The 13,142-nt window shown below is 34.2% G+C and overlaps 1 protein-coding gene across 1 annotated transcript in view; it reads left to right on the top strand.

Annotated features, from left to right (window-relative positions):
- The window catches only part of LOC129795554 (protein slit-like), a 61,921-nt gene continuing 48,779 nt past the window's right edge, over nt 1–13,142 (top strand). The window contains exon 1 of the mRNA XM_055836944.1: nt 1–800. Coding sequence (XP_055692919.1) covers nt 799–800 — 2 coding nt within the window. The 5' untranslated portion in view covers nt 1–798. The remainder of the gene's footprint in view (nt 801–13,142) is intronic.

The raw sequence follows: 13,142 nt of genomic DNA, 5'->3' as shown, positions 1-13,142 counted from the left end.
GGTTCTGTTTGGACGACTTCTTTGGAAAGGCTCCATTTGACATTTCAATTCGCAGCGACTTGTCGGATTTTTGCTGCTTCAACTTTGGAAAAAGTGATATTAAAAGTATTACTGTGACCGATTTTAAACAACAACAAAAAATTAAATAAATTGAAAAAGTGACTCCGGTTTCTAGCAGTGTTGTTGCGTTATTTGAAGAGTTTTCACGCGAAAATTTTCCTCTTTGGAGTGGTTTTAAAACATAAAGCGCTTGAGGTTGTTTTGTGCTGATTGTTAGTCTACAAAAGAATTTTTCAAATTGGAAACATAATCCATATCCAATACAAAATCTCTGTGGGATTAATGCTGAATTCGTGACGTTATTGTGATTCTCTAATGCTATTTCCCATTGATTGGTGAAAGACACAAAGTTTTTTTTTCTTATATATATTTCATCTTCATTTTTTTCTCTTTAACGAGAAAAGAAGGGAAGAAGAAGAAAGATTTAAGATCTTGGATCATGATTGAGTGAAACTAATTCGGCAGTGATTGTGTGGTGGAAAAATTAGTGACTATTGTTACATACATATACGGAAAAGCCCCGAATTTTCACAAAGTAAATTCAATCACGAGAAGATTCCATGGGATTGCCCAAATCACCAGCGTGACGTGACAACCTAGATAAGTGATAGAGACATCTTGTACGGGAGGCGCGCGTCTCCATATAATCTTCCCAAGCTGCCCAATTAGCAATTCATCTTCTCTTCTCTCTTTTTTTTTTGGAAGTAAAACACTGATGAAATTTTGCCTTTAGGAAAAATGTGAGTAATTTTTTATTTGTCGTGTAAACAAGTGTTTTATGTTGGTGCAAAAGTTTTTTTTTAATTTTTTTAATTGCACAACATGTGATGGTAGAAAAACACGTTAGATATTGCAACGAGTAGTGTTGCAAAGTGATATCATCGCTGTGCACTGCGAAAAATCTCACCTGTTAACATTTTTTTCCGCGTAAATTCTCTTTCTAATATTGTTAGCTGAGTACCTTTAATTGGCCATCAAGGATAAATCATTTATGAGATTTTACTTGGATGAGATGTTGTGAAAACAAAGATTTTTTTTAAAAGTTTTTTCTTTGTTTCTAAGCAAATAGAAGTTTGTTTTAACATCTTCCTGGCGATAGAGACCAGCCTTTTACATCAGGCGGGACCTAAGTTTTTATATAGCTTAATGGAAATTTATTAAAGTGTCTAATTAGGAGTATTTTAAGTAAACTATCGAGTCTTAGTACGTAAAACTTTATTTTTAGGCTGAGTTTATTTTTTTCTAAGTCAGTCTTTTAAGGTTCTAACGTTAGATCAGGTTTAACCCAGCCTTTATTAATTTCTGAGTGATTTTAACGAATATTTATGTGTGAAGATAGTCAGGTGCTTGTTTAGATTTTCGGGTAGAAAAATTCATAAAATATCATTAAAGAATGCATTCAGTACCGATTAAGCCTGACTTACCCCTTAAACCTTAAAGGTCACACCCTACAAAATTTTAATATCAGCATAAAATTAACGTTTCATTTAGAAAAAAAAAACTTAAACCTCTCCTAAAGGAATTTAAGCTCAATCTTGAGAAGTGAATCCTGGTGTAAGAATATTTAAGCTTACCGGTAAAAACTTAATCCAAACTCGAGAAATGTTAGCCTTATTTAAAGAATTCTGGTTAAATAAAACTTTTAAACCGTCTTAAAAAACTGAAGCCGTACATAGTACATTTTACCCTAAAGTTTTCTTCTCTTTCTTTTACCCTGAAGGATTAAAATTATGAAGAATTAATTAAAGAATTTATTTTAATAAAAATTGTGATTTACATTCCGAATATCTTAATTTAATCGTGTATTTGTTTACTCAAAGATAAAATGAAGATTAAATTACCTAACGTAAATATTCTTTGATTTTGAATTAATTTAAAAAAAATTAAAATGAAAGGAATTTTAAAAAATTTTATGAAAAACTTAACGAAAAGGAATTAATTGATTTTCGAAAAGGAAATAATTCAATTAAATAAAATGTAAATTTTTAAGAATAAAAATATAATTTTCTTCACTAAAAACTGTTCAAAATGAAGTAATATATGTCCAATTTGTCTACAAAGTCGTACAAAATTTGCAAAGTTGTTCTTTTCAAAGAAAGTTATGAAATTCTCTTGAAACTTTATCAATGCAGAAGCATAATAATCCAATAATTTTAATTAGAAAACGCTTCCTTATAGATACTTTAAAACTGAAATACTAAGATAGGGCTCAATATTAAATTTATTTGTGAAAATCCAATAAGATTCAATATCGTCAACATTCTAAAACTTCCAAAACAAATTCTAAACATTCCTAGGAAACTTTAATTAAACCAAAAGTTTCTCGAATAAACCCCAGAATCGATGAATTTTGTAGGGAAGTAGGGAATCTCAGCTGCTACATTGATTTTCCCCAACTATTCCCTTCCCCATCGCACAAAAGTCAATTCTAAAAGGGAAGATTCTTGGATTTTATTGACAACAATCTCTCACAGAATTCTATTTGATGATTTAGTAGAGAAAACCAAGTGCCAACCAAGTGTGTTAAACCGTCTTGAGGAATGTTTACGGAACAGCCAAAGACAAGTTGGAATTCCATGTGTGTATACTCCCTAAAATACTTTCCTATATCGAGGGTTGGAAAATATACTATACTAACTCATTTTTGTTGATTTTCAGGAGAGCGATTTGAAGTTTGAGATTTACATTGCTTCTTATGTAAAACTTTTTACAGTTTTCGCTGTAACTTTATAGGGAACAAATATTCGAATTTGTCCTTTTGAGGGAAGATGAAGGACATCAAAAGCTATCGAAAAATGCGTTAAAAATATACTATACTAACTCGACTTAGTATAGTGTATTTTCCAACCCTCGATATGGTGTGTGCTTTTAGTGTTGGGACAGTCAAATAAATTCAATCCTATATGGGCACAAGAGGAAGGTGAATTCATATAAAGTTCAAGAAGATTTTGTACTTTGGAATGAGGTTGAAATCACCAAGTGTTCTGTATGGAGCAAAATGAGAAACCCATGTCATTTATAGGTCATTGGATTTACCCCTTGGGATTAAATGGAGTGTAGTCTCTCAGAGTCCTCAGCACATACACAGACTTTGCTAAAGATGCCCTACGAGGGAGCATAAGTTTCGAAACAACCCCCGCCCCATATGTTCGTCTTTGGGAATCATTTGGGTCAAACTCAAGTGATTTCGAATGGGTACATTCCTTAATAAATATGACGTTTGTCAATATTAACTACAGAACCTATGAAGAAGAGAATTACTTGAAGGACTTGTTTGCTTTCTTTTTTTTTCAAATCTCTTCTTTGAACTTGTTGAGATATTTCCATTTTATGTTGAAAAAAAATCCCAACCTTTCAATCAGGAGAAAAGAATCTGTAAGACGAACAAAAAAAATATATTAAAAAGATATTATGTACGGCGGCATAAATTTATAGAATTTTCATTTATTGTATTTTAAATTCTGCATGAGGAAATTTTTTTTTGATAATCTGTTTAATTTAAAAACAAAATTTATAATGATTTATGAAAAAATTGAAAGTGAAAATTTAAATTTTCACTGGAAAATTATTTTATCTCCGAATTTTCCAGGAAAATGTTTTCAGTTTCCGAAAAAATTTGTAAAAGGAAGTATACATTTGTTTTTAGTAATTTATTTATTAAATTAAATGTGAATTATCAATTTAATTTGTTATATGAAATTTTTCATATTAATTTTACATAGCGCCCTTTATAAAATTATAATAGAAGAAGGAGAGAGAAAATTCCCTTTTTATGGGCAAATGCAGATTTTCCCATAAAAAACAAAGTCAAATGGATTCAGTTAAAAAATAAGTTTTAGAACTTCTAGCCAATTAGGAGTCAGAATTTGTGAAAATTTTAACCCTTTAACGTCCAACGTGAAACATAAAAACATTGAAACATGCGCTCTTTTATCGCGATTTTTATTCTATGAATTTTTTTAGAGGACTTTTCTCAGTCAGAACGTCTTCTTTGGCCCCTTATGCGTGAATTTGATGCATTTCTAACATGGAAAAACAATTACATTCATAAATAATTGAAAAAATAAAATGTTTCACGTTTGGGACAGCGTATGACCCAACAAACGTTAAAGGGTTAACTTAAAAAAAAAATCTCGAGTGTATCTTATAGTTTGAATTTGATAAATTAATAATTTTTCAAAAAAAATGTAAAGAAAATTTATGGGATTATCAAACATTCCAACGCTCCCTAAAGGGTTAACGGAATTTGTGGATTTTCTTTTCAAACTCAGGACATCTTCATTAAAAAAAAACATTAATTTTTCCAAGAAAATCTCTTAGTATTTTTCATCAATATATTAAGAAAGAAGTTCTCAGCAAGAATCAATTAGTTCTTCGCAGCTTAAATTAATTGTTAAAACCAAAGTTTATTTCGCATCTTTGAAGAACTTGACCCCAAAGAGGCAGGCAAAATATTAGAGACCAAAAAACGCCTCATGGAGTGAAATCGACCTTTTCATCTTCGGCGTTGTATATATTACTCAATTCCTCAAGTATCTTCAAGTCAAAACTAACATGATTGAAAGTTCTTCCGTGAGTGCTTCTGTATTTTTGTTACGTTCCTGAAAAGAGTCAAAAACTTCAAGGTGATCCCCGTCGTTTTTGGGATTTTTTTTTCTTTCTTCACATCATGGCCCAACGAAGTCTCTCAAACACGCATTTTTCCAGCAAAAATTCTTCATGTTTTCGCTTTGGCACACAGTTTGGCTCATTCACAGTACCTCCCTGCATGACCAAACAAAATGAGGCGGTTATATAGAAGATTTTTATATGACCGTGTGACTCAATATGCGAGTTTTGTATTGAGTTTTGTGTGGAGTTGCTTAGTGTGTTGTGAAGTAATCGATGATATTGAGTAAAAATTGAACGGCAGAGACACGAGTTGACCTAAAAAAGATGGGAGAAATATAATCACTTTTATATAGCAGCACTGAGCGCGCGATAGTGCTCCGCGGAGGGGCGGCTAATTAATTGTGAAAAATACACCGCAGTACAATTAAGCTTGATGGAGATAATGGGCAAATATTACAATAGATTAGATGGGTGATGTTATTTAGCATTTTTACCCACATTTCTCCCGCCATATCGTCGTGTATTAATCACGCTGCTGATGGAGGACAATGGCATACACCGCAGCATTAATATCTAAACATAAACGAAAAACCACCTTGGCCCACAGGGCGCGGGCGGGGGGCCAGCAAATGGGCGAAGAAGAAAAAAATTTTAATGCTCTCGCAAATGCGGTGGACATTCTTGCACAGAAATGCATTCTTGTAGGAAAAAAACAGCAGAGCCAAAAAAAAATGACACACAGGGGAAAAGGTGAGGAAGAAAGCAAAAAGCAGCGGCACTAATTAGAAAGTGTCCAACGCTGAAATGGAGAAGATTTATATTCTTCGGGATGGAACGAAAGAGAGTATGTAGTGGAAACGACCAACGATAATTCTTCCAGTGTGGAATGTGATTATTTTTTTTCGTTCGCTGCCTGCGGCTTGAGGGGCTTGAGGTTTCGATCACCCATGGATCTCCCCCCCTTCCGACCCATCCCTCTAAAATTGGAGTTGCACAAGATGCTGGATAAAAAATTGCTTCAATGGAGCCTTTTCACCGCATCTTCAAGATGGGAAAAAAATGATGAAGAAGAAAAAAACCTGAGCTGAATTTCCATTGTCCATTCCTCACACCTCCCATTTCCCCACACCACGCTGTATTTGGAAAGCAATCAGAGAGTAATCCCAATTAACAATTACACAGAACTACGAAAGGAATACTAGAAATATGTTGGTTAAGTTTGATGATTCTCAATTTGGATTTGGAAGGAAGCAAAGAGCAGAACTTGAACGAATATATACCTTTCAAACATAATGCTTTTCAATATTCATCACGTACCTACATATATGTATATATGTAGTTGGAAGTATCTCACAACAATTTCCTCACCAATGTGAGAATTTGATAGAATGCACAAGACTTAGGAATTTAAAAGAAAAACATTTTCATTGCGACAAAAAACAATATACCTAAAAGAGTCATCAAGAAGAATCCTCATTTCATTTAAGGGGGGTCTCTTGGGAAAATTGTTAGAATTTACATAATTTTTAATGATGTAAATTTCGGGGTTTTTCTTAAACATGGTCTTCCGATGTAGGTTACATTTGAAGCGTAATTATTGAAGTGTAAGAAAATCACTTTTCGCCATCTTAGGTGCGACGCCATCTTGTGGTTTTCCGACTTTTCCACAGAACTGCCCTAAAACATAAAGGTAGGTTTTTCTCAGGATCTACCGGATGGATTTTGATGGGGTAAAAAGCAAATGAAAGAGGAAATACCAATGCAGATTTTGATGTACCAGAATTTTAAATTTCCTTTTTGGGGCTGAGAAAAGTGGAAAAACGTCAAAAATATCAGAAAAAAGTCACATTTTTCCACTTTTCTCAGCCCCAGAGGGGAAATTCAAAATTCCGCTACATCAAAATCTGCATTGGTAATTCCTCTTTCATTTGCTTTTTACCCCATCAAAATCCATCCAGTAGATCCTGAGAAAAACCTACCTTTGTGTTTTGAGGAAAATCTCAGGATGGCGTCGCATCTAAGATGGCGGAAAGTGATTTTCTTACTCTTCAATAATTAGGCTTCAAATGTAACCAATATTGAAAAACCAAGTTTAAGAAAAACCCCAAGAAAAATAAAAATATTTAATTTCACCAGCTCTCAAAAGAGACCCCCCTTAAATTCAAATTTAAACTAAATATATAACTTAAAAAATGCTGTCATCAAAAGTTAAGGTTTCAATTTACATTTTTTAATTGATTTCAAGTTTATTTAATTTAGTGTAATTAAACTTTATATTAATCAATTAAATTAAATTTTTGTGTCCACTAAATCACAAATCGCGCCCTAATTGGTCTCCGTGACAAGGAATTTTCCCCTTGACACTTTAATTATACAGTTAAGTAACTTCTTTCTTTGATTCCTTTCAAAACTACAAATTGTACTCAATTAATCCTCCAATAAAAGTTTTTGGTCCAGAGAATTGTATGTAATTCTTTGAGCTTTAAGCTTTCATTTGGAATATTTGGGGTAAGCCTTTAATTATCGCTGTACCTTAAAATTTAGAACGTAGCAATTAAATTCCTTTTATTTTTAAAATTCTTAAGAAATATCCTTGAAAATGAGGCATTTTAATCTCAAAAATCATTATCATGTGGTTTACTTTTGATCATGAAAATTAATTATCTTTAATATCTTAAATTATATGCTATATATTTTGCAAGAAAACCTCTTAATCGTCTTGTGATTTCCATTGAGGACTACGGAGAAGAGCGCCTGAACTCAATTCACTTGGCTATAATTACACGAAAGTGGTTGGATTCCTTCCTTATCCAGCAAATTCTTGCCTCAGTGTCATTTTTCACATCTCACCTTCTTCACACAACCAATCTTATTAATTGCACTTGTGCTTCCAGGCTCCTTTTTTGGGGAAAGAATGGAGGGATCAAATAGAAAGATATCTTCCTGGAAGCTGTCTTATATGAGAATTCAGACACACACACACACACACATCACCTAATCACTTTTTCAATTACGAAAATTATCCCTGCCAAGTTTCTATCTCTCTCTCTCTTTCTTTGTGGCAATGAGAAGAGTAATTTGACGAAGATACTCCCCTGCCCACCCTAATCACAAATTCCAAGCATGTTTGCCCCACATCACTCCCTCGCAGCAAAGAAGGTGCCAAGAAATCTCCTAAAAGTGTGAGCGACTGTGTCGAAATTCGTGTCAATAATCGATAGAAAAGTCGAGCAATTTTCTCCCATTCCGCCCATGTGATTTCCAGTGGCTTTCCCCGAAAAAACATCATTCGCCCTTCGCATAGAAAATTCGGTGAGGCGCTAGATACCCACCCGCCCCCACTTTGGCACCTTATTGTTTGGCACAATGGATGAGAAATGGCGCGAGAATCCTCCAGTCCACCCACCCCTAAAAGTGAGGGCTGTTGAGCAATTTTCCAAGCAATACCACGAACAATATATCACTTTATGGCATATTTTATGATTTTTAATTCATACTATAAATTTACTCCCACTCATCTCCCCTAAAATTATTCCATTTCTCGCTCATCCTGCTCCGCATGGGTGGTTTGAGAGGGGCAAAAAAATATGCGACAGGGCATTCCTTGAAGATTCCTCCGGGGTGGATGACAAGATTTCCGCCGCCGCTCCCCAGCAATATCCCACCGAGAGATGAGAGCATCCTCTGAAGTCTTCATAAGACATCGTGTCGCCATCGAGGCGTACTATAAATCTCTTTTTCACAATTTTAAAACGTGCATTCCACAAAAGAAGTACACTCGGAGAAAATGTTGGAAAATGCTTTTTTTTATTAATTTTTTTTCTTAGCTGCAATATGAAAATCGTGCCATAAAATGTGCTTGGTGATATAAAATAGGTTACTATAAAATTCATGTGGTGTTGCAAATGAAGTTGCAGTTGCTACAACGTCATTGAGATTACAAAAGGGGATACTATAAATTGCACATGGTGCTATAAAATTGTTTTGCCATAAAGCTCCAACCTGAATTACAATAAAATTGAAAAACAGCTCCCTCAGATTCCGTAACATTTTGAGGTGGCGAATAGATAAAGTTCAATATTCTATTATTATTATGGACTAACCTGACAGAATACTATAAAATATCTTGGATTATTAAAATTGCTATAAAATGCACACAATGATATTGTCATATAGCAATTGTTTTGTCAATAAATATTATCATATTTTATTTCATTTATAAGACTTATATTTCAAGGAAAAAAACGTCTACAAATATGCCATAAAACGCTATAAAGTATTAACTTAATAATAAACAAAGGCTCACTTAGTATTTTTTTTTCTGAACAAACACAGTAAAATTCTCTGAAAATTTCATTAGAGACTGCATGACAACCTACAATAAATTACTTTCTTACCATAAATTTATAGCACAACTGTCAAAAATATCTATTTCATTTTATTAACCGTAATACAATATCTCTGATTAAGTCCACACAAAGAAATCTGCCCATTCCACTAATTAACATAGCATAATCCCCTCATAAAAATATGATTTCTCAAAAAAAAATTTAAACATGGAATTTGCATAAATTATTCAACATCGTTTTCTCATGAGTGTTTTAATTCCCTCTACGTCGTCTTTTTTTCAAAAAATCTGACCAAAAGAAAATTCCCACAATTACTTTGCTTTTCAGTTATATGCTTTTCATCTTCCTCCTCGCTTCCGTACTGACTGAGGTATTAGTTATATATGTATGTATGGTATACATAACAACATGCAGATTGCGTTGCGCACAGCTTTTATGATGGAAAGTGGAGGAGAGATATTAATAAAGGCGACGAGTGAATGATTGATTGGATTGTATCTTTCAGTGACTGAGATCAGAGGTCACGGCTGAAGAATTAATTTCGCCAAGCGCGTTCTCAATTTTCCACGGGCTCTCCGTCCTCATATCCAAAGTGGCGTATACGGGTATTTTTTGCCGCAGGTCTATGTGCTCAAAATGAAAAAAAAAAGAAATTTCCGTGTGCCAGAAATGTGCGTGGCTGGCATTTGCCCATCTCTCATGCACACAAACGGCTTCAATCAATTGAAATTAATAATGGAAATTATTCATTTTTAATGTCTCTGCCATCCATTCACTACATGTAGCGTGTTAGGATTCATTTCTCAGTGTAATTTTTCCACCAACTGTTATCCCTTTATTCTCTTTGTAAAATAACCCTCATCCCCTTTCGGAGTCCTGCACTTATGGAGAAATGACTCAATCTCCCTTCGATGATTACCCAACAATTGTTCCATTGAAAATGTGAGAGAAACGAGAGTGAAAAATATGTGAGGGGGTGCACCATATAAGGGTGAAGAAGGGTGAGATTTTTCTTTTACTCGTTTGAAAGCGAAAAGCGACAGCTAATGGTTGTATCTGCTAAAACCCTCAACGAGATGTAGCGATTTTTCTTCATCCGCGTACACCACTCCGCCATTAGCATATGCAAATTTTATACCATAAGTATACACCAACCCTTTCCTTCCACTTTGGCAATCGTACCATGCATCCCGTTGTACGAGAGTGGCTGCAAGACACGCTTTTCTCCCTCAGAACATGGCAGAAAATTCACATTGCAACCTCCTAATAGTCCCAGGGACTTTCAAACAGATAGCGAATGATGAATTAGGACAAGAAAATCATGTTTCTCCGTGTTGAGAAGACGAAAAGGATTTTTCAGTATTTTCTAGCAATTTAATGCAGTATGTTTTAGTTTAATGAAACCTTGTGGATAAGACGATAATATTGATGTAGGAAAAACAGGATTTTATTTTGAAAACATTTCAAGAATTCGTTAATGAAGAATTAACTGTTTTCTAGCAGTTTAGTGCAGTAACTTTAGAACGGTTAGCACTTGGAAATAAATATTGAGGAACTTGCTAGAAAAAGGAAATAGTTTAAAATAAAACTTAAGCCATAAAACTAATACCTAACATGAGATAAAATCAGTCTATTTCCAATTATCTGTTTTTCTAATAAGTTTCGTTGATCAATCAATTTTGAGGTTATAATTTTAAATAAAACACCGATCTCGTAAAAACTGCAGGAAAATTTTATATTTCAACTCAAATTTTCTTAAATAAAAATGATAGAAAACTTTTTCATTGCAAATGAAAAATTAAATATTCATATTTTTCTTCAATATTAAAAAAAATAATAATAAAAGTGCAAGAATTTGCTATAAAATAATCCGTATGTAGTCTGCAGAATCTTTCAGATAAAAGAACATTAATGCACAAAAAAGGTAGAATTAGATACAAAAAACTGCTAGAATTTTGCCTGAAAAGGATATTAGTTTTAAAAAAATTATATCAAAAATTTTTTTGTCACGAAAGGGTTAATAACATTATCTCAAATTCCGAATTTCCCTTCCAAAAATTCAAATTTCTTGCATTTGTTTAATTTCCGAGAAAATCCTTTTTATCTGTAATTTCTAAGGGATAATTTCAACGTTAGCTGATCGTACAATTCTCTCCCCCACTGTAGTAGCAACTACAGTACAACTAATGTAAAGCTTATGAGTGTCTCGCATTGAATTTTGTGTCTCTCTTTGCACCAGAAACACCAACAGTCTGCTTTTATGTACCTACGTACATATTATGAAAAGCTGGGAAAATTTTCCCACCCACACCAAATATAATTAAACGAATGAGCTTTTTCCTGGAAAAAAAATCTTTAGGAGAGTTTCTAGCAGTTTCCCTTCGCCAGGGAATTATCCTGAATTTTCCGGGATGGAGCTTAACTCAATTCGATCGATGGCCCACATATTGACGTTCTATGAACAATAAATAGACCCAATAGGGGGGTGGTTGGTGGTTTTGTAAAATTATCCGTAAACAGAAAAGCCCTCTCCTCTCTCTCTCTCTTAGCAAGGAAAGTTTGAGAAGCAAACCCACCCACACCAGGGTTGTGCGCCTCAAATTAGCGAAAACATTGAATTTCACTTAAAATGTGAAAATGCCAAAACCAATCCCGCATTCCCACCCCCTCCCCTTTAAACTTTTCCATGGGATTTCCATGGAAAATCCCAATGTGCTTAATCGAAACTTTATATCCTCGCATGTTCTTGCCAGACTGAAGCTATTTTTGAATTTTCATGCTCTACTTTTGAGTTTAAAAAAAAAACTTCTTCGGGAAAACTGTTGAAGCTCGCTAGGGGTTAGAATTGGGGGTTGGAGAGGAAATTCATTGGGGATGGTTGAAATTAATGTACAATTAATAGGGCTGTAAGATGAATTGGAAGGCATTAAAGGGAAAAAAATCTTATCAAGATATCACCTTCGACCCATGACCGTCCAACCCTCACCCCCGTGGAAATCACGAAGGGAATTTAACATGAAAAACACGTCGCGCTTTTATCACCATCCACGGTGAATGGCTTTTCCTTCATTTTAACGACCATCCACTTGGGATTTTTCTCACCTGCCCTTCCTCCATTGTGGAATGGGACTGGGGGTGGGTCATAAAAACTCTTTGCAATTGAGTGGTGGTGGTGAAGTAGATGTGTACAAAATGGAGCGACAATCACCCCATTTGCAACCCATCTTCACAGCCTCTTCCACCCAACAATCTTTATATGTATGTACTTCAAGCTCCGAGTGCTTTTCCCGAATGCATTTCCCATTTTTTATGGATATCCCGTTGAGTTTTTAATGCATCCGCCCTTTCGCAACAATGTGCTGCCTTTTCTTTTCCTTTTTTCCCCTTTTCCCCTAACCCTCGACAACTTTGCCCTCTTAAGATTCTTAGAAGCCTCGCTTATAAATAAGAAAAAAAAACAGCGAGAGCATAAACAAATCAATCACCACAAAACACCGGAAAAGGTTGGTTGGGGGGATTGCAAAATGTGCATGGAAATGAACCGTAGAAAATGATGAACTTCCTCTGTCTCTGCCGCAAGAAATTACCCAAAGAGAGAAACTATTTAAATTGCTTATTTATTGCTCTTTGCTCACCTTTTTCCACTTCAGAAGATCATTTGAGGAGCAATTCTGTGGTCTCTTTGGTGGATTTTATGGTGAAAAATCTGATAGACCAGGTGTAACGATTCATTGCTTGAAACTGTACCGAATGAATGCATTTGAAAAGAATTTGCTGATGTCCATGATGAATCTATATACCAAAAAGTGGACCACAAGTAAATGCAACAGTTTTTTTTTAATCTTCTTTAATTTGATTTTACTCGTCAAGAATAGGCAATAAAAATCACTAAAATAAATCAGCGAATAGGCATTTTCGCATATTAGTTAAAGAAAAACGATTTTCAGTGAAAAATGACAGAAATATTCAACAATGTGATAAAGAAAAGCGAATTCAAATAGTCAAAAACGCAAAAGTTGTTCGATCAAACAGAAAACGATGCTGTTAATTTTAGGAGAATTAATTAGGCAAAAGCACAAAATAATGTAAAGCAGTGAAAAGAAAATGTAGCTTATTGGAACA

This window comes from Lutzomyia longipalpis, chromosome 4 (assembly GCF_024334085.1).
Source record: "Lutzomyia longipalpis isolate SR_M1_2022 chromosome 4, ASM2433408v1".
Lineage (NCBI taxonomy): Eukaryota > Metazoa > Arthropoda > Insecta > Diptera > Psychodidae > Lutzomyia > Lutzomyia longipalpis.
This window is presented reverse-complemented; position numbering and strand designations above follow the sequence as displayed.